General features: G+C 31.9%; 1 protein-coding gene across 1 annotated transcript in view; it reads left to right on the top strand.

The window, feature by feature from the left end:
• LOC134684634 (uncharacterized) overlaps nt 1-16,452 on the top strand; it is a 55,405-nt gene extending 38,953 nt beyond the window's left edge. The window contains exons 33-49 of the mRNA XM_063543936.1: nt 393-625; nt 3,338-3,491; nt 4,278-4,456; nt 4,827-4,970; nt 5,447-5,609; nt 6,106-6,250; nt 7,295-7,416; nt 8,661-8,803; nt 9,336-9,483; nt 9,656-9,859; nt 10,924-11,130; nt 11,480-12,253; nt 12,808-13,020; nt 13,662-13,757; nt 14,102-14,433; nt 14,911-15,118; nt 15,884-16,452. Of these exons, the coding sequence (XP_063400006.1) occupies nt 393-625; nt 3,338-3,491; nt 4,278-4,456; nt 4,827-4,970; nt 5,447-5,609; nt 6,106-6,250; nt 7,295-7,416; nt 8,661-8,803; nt 9,336-9,483; nt 9,656-9,859; nt 10,924-11,130; nt 11,480-12,253; nt 12,808-13,020; nt 13,662-13,757; nt 14,102-14,433; nt 14,911-15,118; nt 15,884-16,161 (3,743 nt within the window). The 3' untranslated portion in view covers nt 16,162-16,452. The remainder of the gene's footprint in view (nt 1-392; nt 626-3,337; nt 3,492-4,277; nt 4,457-4,826; nt 4,971-5,446; nt 5,610-6,105; nt 6,251-7,294; nt 7,417-8,660; nt 8,804-9,335; nt 9,484-9,655; nt 9,860-10,923; nt 11,131-11,479; nt 12,254-12,807; nt 13,021-13,661; nt 13,758-14,101; nt 14,434-14,910; nt 15,119-15,883) is intronic.
• The last annotated feature ends 1,208 nt before the right edge of the window (nt 16,453-17,660 follow it).

A 17,660-nucleotide genomic window follows, 5' to 3' on the forward strand; every position in this document is an offset into this window, starting at 1 on the left:
TCTACATTATTGTTTAAAATGTTTACTATCAGAGTTAAAGTGAATACAAAAATATTTGAAGAATTTGATGTGAGAAACATCACGTTGTTAATGCAGATTAAAATGAACAACTCTAGTGTATTATTATGGTTAAAATTATTAAATTATCTGGTTTCTAGTAACAAAAAGGCTTGGGTTTACCTCTGATATTTCTGAAATTTCGAAAAGCAATTCAGATGGCATTTGTTTTTTTTGTGATATTTTTGACACGTTAAGGTTTTTTTACATTCTTTGATTTCTATTTATTTTCCTAATTAAGGTCAATTTAAAAAGGAGCATTGGACGAAACAACAATTTATTAATAGATATTTTCTTTATTGGTTATGTCTGAGTCTGTTGTTTCTCATTCATAGGATTAACTACAGAGGCGACATCAAACGGGTTCTACATTGATAACTCACCACCGTCAATAAAGGTTAAACCGTACTTATCTGCCGATGTTGGTTCAATAAAAGATAATTCAGTTGTATTTAGGAGTACTGTTAAAATCCAGTGGGAGGTAGAAGACAAAGAATCGTTCATACAACGCCAGTTTTTATCAATTGCATCACATAAAGGAGGAGAATTTAATACATCTTCCACTGAGGTAACTAACAAAATATATATATACTAATTAATGGCCTTGGACTGATTTCTCTTTGACACAATCGCCTTAAGCCATTCGCAATTTTAGAGAAATATGATTTCACTGCAAAGTCAATATTCAAGAACTTATTTATCCTAAATAAAAAAAAGAGGATAACACAGACAATAGATAAAAGAATCAAAGCTGATTTTTTAATTAGAGAAAAACGTCTCGAGATAAAAAATAAAAACAGTTTATATAACATTCAGATATTATGTCCTATAATATGGGAATAAGGACACTATAATTTGATATATTTGATAATATAACCCATTATTGTACAACACATACTAGTATACTGCTTTAATTTTTTACATATTTTAAAATCACAACATGTTACTAGCAATGACTAGTACAGGTATATTCCACTTGTATTTTTTTGTCTATCTGATGAGTTAAGCCTTTTTTCAACTGATTTTTATAGTTCGTTCTTATGTCGTACTGTTATACCACTGTCCCAGGTTAGGGGAGGATTGGGATCCCGCTAACATGTTTAACCCCGCCACATTATTTTAAAATGTGCCTGTCCCAAGTCAGGAGCCTGTAATTCAGTGGTTATCGTTTGTTTATGTGTTACATATTTGTTTTTCGTTCATTTTTTTACATAAATTAGGCCGTTAGTTTTCTCGTTTGAATTACTTTACATTGTCTTATCGGGGCCTTTTATAGCTGACTATATGCGATATAGGCTTTGCTCATTGTTAAAGGCCGTACGATGACCTATAATTGTTAATGTTTGTGTCATTTTGGTCTTTTGTGGATAGTTGTCTCATTGGCAATCATACCACATCTTCTTTTTTATATATGGTTATATTTATAAATTAACTGTTTCCAAATTTTTAAAAATACTAAGGCTTTTCTACCTCAGGCATAGATAACCTTAGCTGTATTTGGCAAAACTTTTATGAATTTTGGTTTGCAATGCTCTTCAACTTCGTACATTACTTTGCCTTTTAAACTTTTTAGCTCACCTGGCCCGAAGGGCCAAGTGAGCTTTTCCCATCACTTTGCGTCCGGCGTCCGTCGTCGTCCGTCGTCCGGCGTCCGTCGTCCGTCGTCGTTAACTTTTACAAAAATCTTCTCCTCTGAAACTACTGGGCCAAATTGAACCAAACTTGGCCACAATCATCATTGGGGTATCTAGTTTAAAAAATGTGTGGCGTGACCCGGTCAACCAACCAAGATGGCCGCCACGGCTAAAAATAGAACATAGGGGTAAAATGCAGTTTTTGGCTTATAACTCAAAAACCAAAGCATTTAGAGGAAATCTGACATGGGGTAAAAATGTTTATCAGGTCAAGATCTATCTGCCCTGAAATTTTCAGATGAATCAGACAATCCGTTGTTGGGTTGCTGCCCCTGAATTTGTAATTTTGAGGAAATTTTGCTGTTTTTTGGTTATTATCTTGAATATTATTATAGATAGAGATAAACTGTAAACAGCAATTATGTTCAGCAAAGTAAGATTTACAAATAAGTCAACATGACCGAAATGGTCAGTTGACCCCTTTAGGAGTTATTGCCCTTTAAAGTCAATTTTTAACCATTTTTCGTAAATCTTAGTTATCTTTTACAAAAATCTTCTCCTCTGAAACTACTTGGCCAAATTAATCCAATCTTGGCCACAATCATCTTTGTGGTATCTAGTTTAAAAAATGTGTGGCATGACCCGGTCAACCTACAAAGATGGCCGCCACGGCTAAAAATAGAACATAGGGGTAAAATGCAATTTTTGGCTTATAACTCAAAAACCAAAGCATTAAGTGGAAATCTGACATGAGGTAAAAATGTTTATCAGGTCAAGATCTATCTGCCCTGAAATTTTCAGACGAATCGGACAACCCGTTGTTGGGTTGCTGCCCCTGAATTAGTAATTTTGAGGAAATTTTGCTGTTTTTGGTTATTATCTTGAATATTATTATAGATAGAGATAAACTGTAAACAGCAATTATGTTCAGCAAAGTAAGATTTACAAATAAGTCAACATGACCGAAATGGTCAGTTGACCCCTTTAGGAGTTATTGCCCTTTATAGTCAATTTTTAACCATTTTTCGTAAATCTTAGTTATCTTTTACAAAAATCTTCTCCCCTGAAACTACTTGGCCAAATAAATCCAAACTTGGCCACAATCATCTTTTGGTTATCTAGTTTAAAAAATGTATGGCGTGACCCGGTCAACCAACCAAGATGGCCGCCACGTCTAAAATTAGAATATGTGGGTAAAATGCAGTCTTTGGCTTATAACTCAAAAAACAAAGCAATTAGAGCAAATCTGAAAATGGTCAATTGACCCACTAAGGAGTAATTGTCCTTTATAGTCAATTTTTAACAATTTTCATAAAATTTGTAAATTTTTATTAACATTTTCCACTGAAACTACTGGGCCAAGTTCATTATAGATAGAAATAATTGTAAGCAGCAAGACTGTTTAGTAAAGTAAGATTTACAAACACATCACCATCACCAAAACACAATTTTGTCATGAATCCATCTGCTTCCTTTGTTTAATATTCACATAGACCAAGGTGAGCGACACAGGCTCTTTAGAGCCTCTAGTTTGGATTCGAGCGTCACTAATGAGTCTTTTTTTAGACGAAACGCGCGTTTAGTATATATGATGAGTTTATTTATGCAATTCATTCCACTGATTTTTTTTTTTAACTTTTATTAAGTTGAATGGTATAGTGAGAGAGTATACATTTTCACAACTTGATTTACATGATGGTGGGAATTATACAATAAAGCTTATAGTTTGTAATGGAGCCAAAGTATGTGTTGAAGACGAATCAAGAGGAATTATAGTAGACAGCTCACCCCCTACACCAGGTAATCATTATTGCATAAAAACCAACCCAGGGACATTAGTTAGATAATGCTGCTAGTAATGTTTTATTTAAATTGTAAAATTGAGACAAGACTAAGAAATGAATGAATTCAGCAGCTAAATAATGGATATATCATACGCATTGTGAATTTATAAATTATTGAAAAGATTATGACACATAAGTTGTGCATGTGATTGATAAGTATGCAGTTAAGCCTAGGGTTCGATAACTGGTCAAATGTATGATGCAGCAAAGTGGATATCCTATTATTATCTTTAAAATATCTAAAAAACAAAACACAATAAAACTAATACAAATATAGATTCCTACGGATTAATTTGTAGTAAACTATGGTGTCCTTTAACATTTCAAAAAACCCAAAAATTAAGTTTCACATTCAACGCTGTCAAAATGACAACCGTATTGGCATAGTTTAACATTACTCTCAAATTTACCTGAATCTCAATCTCTGATTATTTCATACATATAATATTACGCACGTACAAGTATACTTACAACATATACACCATGTTCCTGACACATAAATACTGTACACTAAATCAAACTTACATGTATAAAGGAAAAACAATTGAATCGTAGAGTGAAAATGAAAACAATTATAACTGAAATGGCTTGCATATTTTTTGTTTTATAAAAACCCGTACGAATATCTTTGAATACCCTATAATTACCACATTAGGCAAATATATTTATGCTATATATTTGAAATGCAATTCATAGTTTATTGTAGAAAAGTGTTAATAAGATAGTTTTTTTTTTATGCTAGGTATGTTTGCTATCAAAACTGACCATGCAGCAAATCTTCATCGTCATGTAGATGGTTGGATGACTTGGTCAAGGTATAAGCTTTGGGTATCATGGTTAGGATTTACAGATCTTCATACTGGAATCGAGAAATACTCTGTATCTATCGGTAGCAAGTACATGATGGATGATTTTAATAAGGTAACATTTTGCATGATGTGTTGAATATCTAATTAACACTCCATTTAAAATCTGTTGAAATTCCGAAGCCGTTTCATATTTTTCAAAACATTTCATCTAAATATACAATATTATAACTGTTTAAGAACAATATAGGATTTCAAATATTTGAAAATAAGCATTCATAGATCAAGACTACACTATGCAAATACAAAATTACAACCCTTGACTATTCGGGAAGACATATAATATGAAACCATCTAAACTCAAATTAGTATGTTTTATCTCTTTTTAAACAATAAGTTTAAAAACAATATTGTTGGCATCTGTATTGTAAGCATGACAGGGACAGTATATTTTTTATTACGTATATATTTTTTTTATATTCTAGATATCTGGTTCACCACAAGAGTTCATGCATAATCAGTCAGGAGTTGATAAACAGGATGAAGGATTTGTTCAAACATTCGAAGTTGATACGAAAAATCTGGCAAAGTTTGAAAACGTTTTTGTAAGCGTCTGGGCTGTAAACCAGGTAACAGTTTTTCCACCTTAAGTGTATGAAAGTATACAGTAAATTGACGATGGTGCAAAACACATACAGCAAATATGAAGTGATAGTCAGGAAAACGTATAGAAAACATTTTACATAATATTGAACTCAGATTAATTTACTTACATACAACATACTTATTTGGTTGGAAATAGGTCCTTTGAATAAAGAGAAAATTTTATGTTCAGACGAGATTTCCGTTGACAAATATTAAATTCTTACAAAACATCCATAGCGTACAGCAATGTTTAAAAACATTGTATGAAAATAAACTACACACAACTAATTTAATAGTCACATATACATATAGTAGGTAATGTGTGGTAAACGTCAGGGACACAGCATCTCCACGACAACAACAAGATCATTTCACCGAAAAATACATGTTAAGTTATTGATATTAGAACAGCTTAATCTCATGAAGAGAAATCTGATGAAATATTTTACATTATTGACAGATTGGATTACAAAGTAAAATGATACATTCTCAATTTAAACTTGTACCTGGTGGTTCGTTAGAATTGATAAGGAGATGTGCAGCGGTCACGTGTGAGGGACATTGTGTATGTGCTGCTCAAGGACAACGATGTTCAAAAAGGCCATGCCATGATGTTACTAAAGGTATTGTCGAAAAGGGATTATGTTTATTTAAATTATCTGTCAGAATCTTATAATAGATGTAACAGTATAAGTAGATGTTATATGAGTGCCAATGAGACTCTGACGTCTAAATTTCTAGTAGGATACTCATCAGAAATCTTTAAAAGATGAATGGAAAAAAAACTTACCAGAGAAACATTCAAACACGTAAGTGTAAAATAAACTGACAACGTACGTCATGGCTAAAAATAAATAAAAAAACATAATAATTTATAGTATTCTGCTTAATGAGTAGATACGTATGCAATGTGCACACTGAAAAACTATTTAGTTAAACAGAACGTGGATGTTAGACATACTATTTATGCTTCCAAACGACTTTCAAGAATGCGAAAAATATATTTTCTCTTTGCATATTTCATTTCTCAGGTAAGAAAATGTAATAATACCAATAAGTACAAAATGCATGTATACAAGTCTCTTTTGTAAATATAGTACCATGCCTGCTTTTTTTCAGCAAACAACAACAACCTACTTGGCATATATGACATTACAAATATCCAGGAATCTTCTCCCTTTAGCGACATGAAGTACACGCCATCAAATGTTGCTCTGGCTGCCAAATGGCATGTTATACAAGCACAAGGATTGCGGCCTCTATGGTGAGTGTTTTTGGGTATCATTATAATTTGAATACTTAACATTAAAACAGCGGAATGCCTCTTATACATTGATAACATCCTTTGAATGAAATATTGATTCATAGTGAATAGATTTACGATTGGTTCGAAAACCGATAACTTTAACTACAAAATGTATGTTTAGAATTGTGTGTCATGTTTTTTTTTAAATGAGATCGTAACCAATCAAGTCACTCGTATTTATCGTTATCACCCTCTTGAGCCAAAACTGGTTAAAAAAAATATTGTTAACACTCCATGTAGACCTCACTGTATATAAATTGGCGTTATATAATTGATCATTACTGATTTTACTTCATGTGAACAATAACTCATTTGTTTTTTGCAATACTTCAATTTAAGCTTATTTTGTATTTCATGTTTTTGTTTACTGTAAACATGGTAAAGTTGTTTGTTGTTGTCTGTTTTAATAGTTTTTCTTTGCATCTGCATTCTAATACGTCATGTGATATTCAGTTGTTGTAATGCTGAAAAATAACGGCAACATTGTTATGCCCCACCTACGATAGTAGAGGGTCATTATGTTTTATGGTCTGTGGCTCCGTTCGTTCGTTCGTCCGTCCGTCCGATCGTTCGTCCGCAGGTTAAAATTTTGGGTCAAGGTAGTTTATGATGAAGATGAAGTCCAATCAACTTAAAACACTTGATGCTTGTGATATGATATTCCTTATTTTTAAGTCAAATTAGACCTTTGACCCCAATATCACAGTCCATGGAACATGGAAAATGATAGTGCCAGTGGGGCATCCGTGTACTTTGGACACATTCTTGTTTTTATACTATATCTGTAGCAGTATTCTGGTTTATTTTCAACAGTTTAAAGTTTATAAAAAAAGCAAATGAAATATAAGTATATAAATACATGAATAAGTGTAACGATCTTCATTAATGTTTTAAACTACTGACAATTATAAATATATTTGTTTGCGATCTTACCACAAACCGCTTTAATAATTACCTTGCCCAGATTGAAATGTTTCAAATATATTCATGTGTATGTTTAAGGTATGAATGGACAGCAGGATATTCAGATAAAGATGAACCAGAAGGAATCTTTGATAATTTGAACGACGATGTATGGCATCATGCAGGACAAACGAACCAAGCAATATTGAACATTAAACGAGGTAATTTTAATTTTTCATTTTTAGTAAATTTGTTTATATGTTTAAGAATGGTGCAAAATAAAATGATTGCACCACGACATGCAATCAAAGACCATTGTGTATCCTTAGGTAACGTGCTTATGTTAATGTTTTTCCATTACTTTGTTTTACATATCAATTGATGTGTCAGTTATGCGCGTTGAGTGTCTTGATTTTATAAACATAAAGGATCCAAATCAATTCCATCATAGATTTGATTAACATCACAATTATCTTTTCATATAAGACTAAAAATGAGAATGCTATTAATCTAGTCAAAAATCGTATATATATATTTGCAATAGTAATCTTGCTTTAATGGGGCTATATTCAAAAAATATTCGTGAATGTAAGTTGTTCTCAGTAATTATCATTTTGCCAATATCAATATATATGTAGCCCTATGCCATGGCGTTGTCGGTTTATTTTTCTGAACCTGTCTTTAATTTTTTTTGCTCTTCTATTGATATAACTCGGTTAAACCAACCAAGTCTGCTGATGATGTAGTGTGAATCACTATTTGTTTTAATTTGTCGTCATTTTATCCCTTTCTGCACCCATCTGTATAAAAAAAATAATCAACATGTTGTTTGTTTGATCTCAGTTCTTCTTTGGTTAAATTCCGATTATTTCTTCGACTTTTCTTGATTCCTTGAATTTCCTTTTGTGACGGCATGACAAAGGCGACCATGTCTGATAACGTCACACAGAAGGAATACTTCTTTTTGCAGATCAATCGAAAAAATGTTTGAAAATCATTAGAGAAACAGATTCCACCACCAAAGCTCGTGTAATACCGGAGCGAGCCTCGCGTTTAAAATTTTAAAATGTTACTGTCTCGGGTGGATAAAAATCGTATCACACTCGATGCAGTGGTAAAATCTTTATTTACCAGCTGTGATGTCAGCGTCCATACGTGTATATTAAAAGTTCAAGTGACTTTGAAAAAATCTTTATGAAAGACCTTCTAGGCGCATTATATCTGTTAATATCATAAAGGTTTTTATTATTCGACTGTTTCTATCATATCTAAAAAAATCATCCTTAATGTTATAGTTCTGTGGTTTTCGCGGGGTTCCTGTACCTCACCTATCAGTTTTCTATATGTTTTTTTTTTCATTTCTTGACTGTTGATTATATGTTTGTCGTTTTGAAGCTGTGGTTTTGTCTTTTAACTGTCAACTGATGAATTGTGATATAAACTTATAAGCATGTTACGAATGTAGGTCAACAGTTAAAAGAATCACCAGTATCGTATGCAATGTTTGTGAGAGTATGGTACAATGACGACACGTATGCAGATTTTAAAACAGATGGCATATTAGTTATGTCAACTCCGCTTCCCAGGCGAAAAATCAAAGGATCAGCGGTTTGTACATTAAATTCAAATTTCCTAATCCCGAATATTTAAAAAGATCATATCTTACATTAAAACTTAGTACTTTGATTGAAAGTTATTTTAATTGCGCAGACAATAATCAATGTAAAAAATGATCGAAGCGCTAAGATATAAACCCTTATTACATTTTATTTAAGAAATGACTGTAATATTTTTTCTGTCTATGAAGAAATAACATTAAAATTGATGTGCACACTGAATAACGCGCGATGCACTACATGTTTTTTTGTTATTTCCAATAGACTGACAAAATGTTACAGTTATTTCTTATAATTAAATTCTAAATTCCATTTCAAACCGGCATAACTCATGTAAAAACGTTGATGACGTCATGATCACATTGCAAACTTGTGTTTATGATATGATAAACCAAACGACGTCAGCCAATCAGAAGATGCGTTGCATCCAACATTGAATTATTTGTTCTTTCATTTTAAATTTGATAAAAATCTGATTTGTTGATAAGTTATATACAAACTTATTCGATGTCCAACCATTACAGGTCGTGGAACAAATACCTGGTCACTGGAAGAAGGATGTTGATTATCTCAAACCTGGAGCTCCATTCACAATCCGATGGACAAATGTGTTTAAGGATGATGCTAATATCATTGACAAGTTTAAAGTGTATCTTAGTACATATCCAGGAGGTATGATTTAATACTATATTTTGCTACCACTACATTGTCTAAATTTGGCATATATTCATCTATTTCAATGTCAATTCCTTTTTCAAAAGATAGCCAATGCTTTAAAACTATCAAATTAGCTACTTGTGTATTATATTACGTAGTAGAAATAATGAACCAAATTTTGTTAAAGGTCATGATATACATGAAGTAGAATTGGATCTACCAGGATCAGTAACGTCTCATAACATCAGCAGAGTGCCATTATCTCCAGGGAAAGTTTTTTACAGTAATGTTGTAGGATACAGTTACTCTGGTATCCATGCTACTGAATCATCAGACGGTATAATGGTTGACTCTCAGCCACCAGTAACTGGTACTGTTTTCGATGGTATTGGTAGGTATTATATAAAGAATATACCAATTTATAAATGCAAATCTAGTGTCATTTTAATTATGTCGTTTACATGTATGATTATTGTAGGAAATATGTTTTTCATTTTACCTGTTATCTGAGATGTCACCTATGTTATGTTAGTTTCGTGATGCTTAATATTTTTAGTTGTACTATATATATTCTTATTCTTGTCATTTCTGATCACTCGTTAATTGCCATGGCAATGTAAATTATTTTCGGGTAGTTTGTTTGAATGCCCTTTGGAATCTTTCGTATCTCTGTTATTGTTGGTTTTATCATGAATCATCATACTTTTTCTGTACTATTTCATTGTGTACTGAATAACATTAGTTAAAACTCAGCCTAAACTTCTAGTAAAAAGGTACTATTTTGAGTATTCCTCGCATTGAATGATATCAAAATTATGTTGGGACTAATGTTATAAAATTATATGATTATCCCGTACCGATACAAAAACACAATATGTTTGCATTATTATAAATAGAAGTATTAGGTACTCGTTATGCTGAACAATGTATACTAAATATATATATATGTATGTATGCTGGCACAGTATAGCTTCTCTTGAATAGTTGCCACTTACTTTTGTTTTTATTATCTTCATATTATCATCCTTATTTAATGAATAGTACGTACATTTCTGTGATATTCATCAATATTGCTTCCTATATGTGGCCCAGGCCTATCAATGTCTACATTATTTCTAATTGACAAAAATGCATCGTAATCAAAATTAGGCAATATATGGATTTGATTAGTAGGTTTTCTTAATCTTTTTGCATTAGTCTTTTAAATATTACAAACGAAAAGTTAAGTAAAAAGAGAATCTTTACATAACACAAAATGAGTAATTAAAGGCTCAGCCAAACATGAAAATCAAAAGACTCAGCATTTTTATACAATACCTTGTCTTAAGTTCATAGTGAGGCTGCAACAAGTATCTTAGCAGAAATAACTTGTATCTTGTGTTAAAGTCTGACTGGAATGCCTTGTATAATAAAGTTTAAGCCAGAATTTATCATTGAAACATTATTGATTTTTAGGGATTCACGACACAGAATATCAGAATAATTCAAAATTGGTCGGAGCTTCGTGGCATGGGTTTTCTGATCGAGATTCAGGAATAACAAACTACATGTGGTGTGTACAAACTAAATCTTCCTCTGTGCCTTGCGACATTAAAGACTGGGAAAATGTGGGGATTCACCATTCTGTGTCCAGGGTTATTAACAGTTCACACATACATACAGGTAAATAATTGTAGAAAAGCTATGACGTAAGAATTATGAATTAAAAGCTGTTGAGTAACCCAAAACTACTCAAGATAAAATTGTACAGGATATATAGCATTTTCTTACCTCCTTGATATTTCTATTATTATAATTGAATATAAGCAAACTTTGCTCTCACCAAGCTATTTTCTGTGACCTCATTAATATCGTATTTAGACTCACAATAAAATGCTATAATATGGGGAACCATCACATACCGTTTCCAAGAAGTTCAGACCAAGCAAGTATCATTTGACATACGATATATTTTATGTCTAATGACATGAGAAAATGACGTTGTACATTTATTGTTGCTTCATTTTTACAGGAGAGGAAGTTGAAAGTCTAGTGTATGCATTAGACGGTATTGGATATAGATCCAAAACATCGAAATCAAATGGTGTCGTGATTGACACTACACATCCAGAACCAACACTTATGGAACATTTGGATCAAAATATTGCAGCAAATCCCTCGTTTGAAGACATAAATGGTCAAGCAATTGATTGGGATAATATAACCAATGTTAATTTTTGCAACAACATTGTGTATGCTTTACAATGGAATAACTCTTTAGGAAGTTGTGTAGGAGTTTTAAAATCTGGTAAAAATGTAGCTATAGACGGGAGGTCATTTATATTTGTTGAAGGACAGATATCACAGTCATTGAAAAATTTAAATGTTGGACAATTATATCGCGTGACTTTTGTAACAGCACATCCTCCCATTCTTGGTGCTGTTTTGGCAAATAAAGAGGGATATATAGAATTTGGTAATTCAAGGCACATCTTTATGGTCTATACAAAACAAGATAAACACGGAAGTGCGTCGAAAGATTTAAACTGGCACCATCACACATTCTACTTCCGTCCTTTCAGAACGGCAGAAACAATCATTCTTGGCAGCATGACTGGAAATACTGGTATTCTTTTTGATGACTTGAAAATCCAGGAAACTTTTCTCCATAATCATGATGAAGTCAAAAAAAATGGCAAACATATTCACGCTCACGTGGTGGCTTTACATCAGTGGTCATCAATCCATGCCTCCTGGAGTTTTGTTGATTTAGAAAGTCCTATAGTAGATTATATGTGGGCTATAGGTAAATATGATTTTACCCTTTCTGGGCCCATTGTATAATACATAAATATCGATTTTATTTTGCCTATGATTCCGGAATATGTTTGGCTGAGTTTAAGTTTTACAATCTCTATCAACCCTGGGTGAATCGAAATGTGCTTAAACGTGTTAAAGAAAATTATATTTTTGTTGAATGACGAAGACATTCGAATGAAGACTCGTTAATCAAAAATGAAAAACATACTCGTGGTATGTCAGATTTGATACACAACACTCGTATGAACGATACAAGAGTATACCACCGTTCAAAGTGTCAGAAATAATAATTGTTATAGACCTTAATTGCAGAAAAAGGAAAATATTTAAATCTTGTTTGAAACTCTATTTTGACAAATCGACGACAATTCCCACTTAAAAGCATTAGAGCATTAGATGAAATGCTGCCATCACAAATAAAAGATAAAAACTGAATTCATGAATCTTATAAAGTAATCATATGATATTTTAAGAAAAAATGAAGAAATATTGATGTGTAATCAACTGCAAATTATTTTAACAAAATATTGTATTTTCTAGGCTATACAGAGGGAAGTACAGAGGTCCAAGGTTTTACAAGTGTTGGTTTGAATAACTTTGCCTATAATTACAATGTCAGTCTAGCTCATACGTCAGTCATCCATATCACTGTTATAGCTACAAATGCTGCCGGATTACGGAGAGAAGCGCACGCAGAGGATCTTCTCGTGGATTTAACAGCACCAGATATAAGATTTGTTAATGATGGGATAGGTCTGTGTAATAGTCCAGTGGCGGATAAAGTGAGGGGATATTCCGGGGGGAGGGGGTTGAAACAAAATCAATGACGATCAAAACTTTTGAACGGGGACATACGGTTAGACCCTTTTTAAAATGACTGGATCTGCCCCTGTTAACAGTGTATAAAAATAAACTGTACTCTTACACACTCAGATAAATTATAAATTGTGCTTGTATTAGAACTTCGCCAATACTGAAAACACTTCTGTCAATTGTTTCCTAAGATAAAGGTTTCCCTGAAGTAATTTACCTCCAATTGTATGAGTTGTTAATACAATACGATAGAGTAATAGTGAATATACAATAAGAAAAACACATGGCACAATTTGAGGTAAACTATTTAGTATAAAGTAGTGTCTGAAACAATGAACACACACGTAGATGGAGACCTTGTTGGATATATCGTTTAATCATTGAATGTTATATTTATTACATTTTAGTTTTTCGTTACTGTAGTACCATTATTTTTTACATTAAAGTTTGAGAGGTGTTTTACAGTTTCTAGCGTTAAATACATTTTTTCTGTCTAATTTTTTTTTAAAGCTGTTTTGATTCTATAAAAGTAAAACTTAGTTTTGTATTGCAATATATTTAATCCAAATCTGATTTTGTAGGTTCTGATATTGATGCACAAACTACAGAAGAAGTATCTGCCAACTGGGATGTAGATGACGCTGAATCCGGAATAGATGTCTGTGAATGGGCAGTTGGTGAGTACATTCATTTTAAATTAATCCGAGGCAATAAAGCACTTAATCCCTTGAATGTATTTTAAATTTTAATTGATTTTAGTCTCTGAAGCATGATTTTTGTATCGTAAATTATGTGTTGTATTTAACTATCATTCAGCTATATAGGCTAGGCTTAAATTATTTCTTATCATGGAATGACTGTCACATGTTTAATACTTAAAAGACACAATGCCTTTAAATACCCACAGTTGTTGAATTTAACATTTTGATAAATATAGCCACGAATGGGATGTGCTACCAAAATAACATATTGAGTTAGATGTGTTATGTTAACATTTGTATAAGCTACGTTTGAATTGCAGGTTATCAACCATTTGGGAATGAAATTCAAACTTTCCAGTCATTAGCAAGTGGAGTGAAAATAATATCAAAAGTATTCACAAGCAGCCAAGTGTCTATGCAGATGATACACGTGACATTACGATGTAAAAATGAGGCAGGATTGCAGTCCTCAAAGTCGTCAAATGGTGTTAAAATTTCAAGTCTCCCGCCACATACAACATCTGCCGAGGTACAAATTCTACCACATTCCTTAACGGAATACAATCCAAGAAATCATTATCAAGGAGACACATCCTCTATCAGGGTAAAATGGACAGGGTTTGAGGATTTGACAGGTCTAGATTCCTACCTAGTAAGTCAATTCATATATTAAGATGTGTTACTTAGTTTACATATAATCAATTATGTTTTATTTACTTGCTACAATAAAATTTCAATGTCACTATTCGAGAATGAAAATCAATAATAATAAATGAATATTGGAGAATATTGTCCCGAGTAGAATTTTATATTGCTTGAGCTTGCGAGTGCAATATATGTTCTATGAGGGACAATTTTCCCCAATATTCATGCAATAACCCTGTTATTGTATTGCAATATAATATTTGAAAGTAAACATTGGTTTAAACTAAGATTTTGTCGTTGATGACGTCATGAATATTGAGGATTTATTGCACTAGTGCAATATTAGAATATATTGCACGTTACATTTTGGTTACTTTCTGTGGGAAATATTATATTGCTATACATAAATACATTTTCTTGACGTGCGTATGATGCAAGTGTTTGATTATACTTTAGCTGAAAACAACTCTCTGTATTTTTGTAGCTGACCTTTCAAAGCCATGATAAATCTACACAGATTTCTAAGTCAATCATTGCCGAAAACCAAGATATGTCCTATTGCTTGTTGGAGGGATTGGCTATATCAAATGGAAACTATTCAGCCAGTGTTAATGCAGTAAATAAAATGTACTTACGGAGTACTCGAGTGTCCTCACAAATTGTAGTTTCTCGAATATCGCCATTGCTAATAGGTATGTTATAACAATTTACAATATAAAAACAGGAACTCTCCTAAAGGACATGTTTCTTCACGTCAAATCAGACCTTTGAAATTTGTTATTCGTTACAAAAAATGAAATGTTTCTAGTATAATGCAGTGCAGATATCAATATTCTTAAACATGGCATTTGGGCTAAAAAGAATATCTCCTTAATTCGGACATTATACCTAGCTATGAATACATATATTTCGATCACATCTATCCAATAGTTCATAACAAACATATAAATTTAGGAGACCAATGATCAAATATCGTATCGTAAATCTATAAGTAGAGACAAATCTAGATAGAAGTAAGAACTGATGGAATTGAATGCATCCCAAAAAGGAGAGAGAACTTATTTACAATGGGATTTTAAGGAATTATGTTTTAAAAGCATTACCATATGTTTAACGTTATAAGTAGTGCTAATACTTAGATAATAAAACGGTACTGCTAAGATTGTTTAATGCAATTTGCAATTCTTTTTAAACTTAAAGATTTTAAGTGTCTCATTTGTTTCTTTATTACAGTACATGACATATTTATAGGCAAATGTGTACATATGTTTTGAGAAGTTAACGCATTTATATATAAGAATCGGTTGTTACCAATAAAGATTCTATACAATAGAAAAGCACAGTCATGGAAAATCCTGCAAATATTGTTCTTAGATAAGCTTATTTCTGTGTGTTTCTCATTATATTTTTCATATGAATTGATTTATATAATATGAAGTAAACTTTTAAAATTTCAGAGAACCCAAATTTACAACTTGATTTAGATAACCGTACAATTACAGCCACATGGAAAGATCATTTCAAAACACAGCAGCCAATATATTATGAAGTATCGGCAGGAACTATTTTAGGGGGCGCTGACATTATACAGTGGCAGGAAACCAAAAACACATTCCTTGAATTCCAGCTTCCTCCAAAGATCAAATCAGTAAAGGCTTTAACAGGATACATATCAGTTCGAGGTGTGTCCGCCAATGGAATGACAACGTTAGTTAATGCAGCTGTTAAACTCTGATAATTGACAATGTGTAATGCTGATGCCGTCCTTTATAATTGCTGTGATATATTTAATTTTGATTATATTGATTTTTGTTAAGGTAATTTTTATCATGAATTCTTGCAAATACATTGAATGAATTATGTAAATAAAGTAAAAAATTATCTAAAACTTTATTATAATAATTGTTTTGGTTTGTAGCAAAATATCACTGGCAAATGTATAGCTGTATAGAATAGTATCCATGATAGGCAATGTAATTACAAACATTAAAGTTATGACTATCACAGACATGTCAGAAAGCTGTAATTCAGTGGTTATCTTTTGTTCTTGTCCATGCATTATGTCGTTTTTGTCTCGTTTTAATTGTTTTACGTTTGTTGATTCGTGGCCTTTTTATAGCTAACTATTCGGTACGGATTATGCTCATTGTCGACATGCGTACAATGACCTATATTTATAGCTTTAAAGTCGTTGGTCTCTTGTGGAGAATTCTGTCATTGTCAATCATACCACATCTTATTTTTTTCAAAATTATTATAAGCATTGTGCTTACATGTAAACAATTTTCCATATACGTCAAAACTGTTAAACAAATTTAATAGGATTTATTGACCATAAATGACATTTTTTATTATTTAGTTTTCTCATTGTTGCCTTTTATAGTAATAATCATTAAAACTACGATATTTAGAGAGGAGTGTTTTTTATTCGTTTTGCGTAATATGATTTCAATTATAAAAGATAAATAGACACTTTAAATGATCAGCAAGGAAAGATTAGTTAACAAGTCAAATTTTGCTTATTTCCCTTAAATATGTATTCGATTACACTCGTTTCTGTTTAGAGAAAAAACTAATGAAAATAGAGAGAAACTAAACCGAGTTAAAGATCAGTTATACAAGATCATTAAAATAAATGTACATGTAGTGGTGAGATGTATTTAATAAAATCAAAAACATTGAACAAAGATTCTTTATTAAAAAATCTTGCATCTTTGCTGGTTCTTAATTACAAACAATGAGTACAATGTTTTAACGACAATTAGTGATATATAATATGGTGACGAAGTCCCCAATAACAGTAGAAAAATCATAAAAAAAAAAAGAAATCAGGGAAATTTGTATTGTACTAATGAACTCAAAGTCGTTAATGTTTTCTGAGGTTATGTTTTGAATTCCATCTGTGCATAAATCTACAATGTACTTCCTTTCTCTCTCTCGTTTGTATGAAACTTTGAGTAAAATATATATTTTTCAGTGTCGTATAGAATAGGAAGGAATACCAAGTTTATTTTTAAATATTTCCTTGATATGAAAAAACGTTACCTGATGATAGCGTTTCGTTGTTTACATTGCATATGACGTCATAACTTCACAATTAAAATCCCAAACAACAGAACCAAAATCGGAAACGTTACGGTATTTCCGTTCCTTTTTTTTTTAACAAATATTTAAGTTACAAACAAATTATTCATACAGACTTCGTCCCCATTTACAGGTAATACCTGTCTCATA

This window comes from Mytilus trossulus, chromosome 9, assembly GCF_036588685.1.
Source record: "Mytilus trossulus isolate FHL-02 chromosome 9, PNRI_Mtr1.1.1.hap1, whole genome shotgun sequence".
In the NCBI taxonomy this organism is placed as follows: Eukaryota; Metazoa; Mollusca; class Bivalvia; order Mytilida; family Mytilidae; genus Mytilus; species Mytilus trossulus.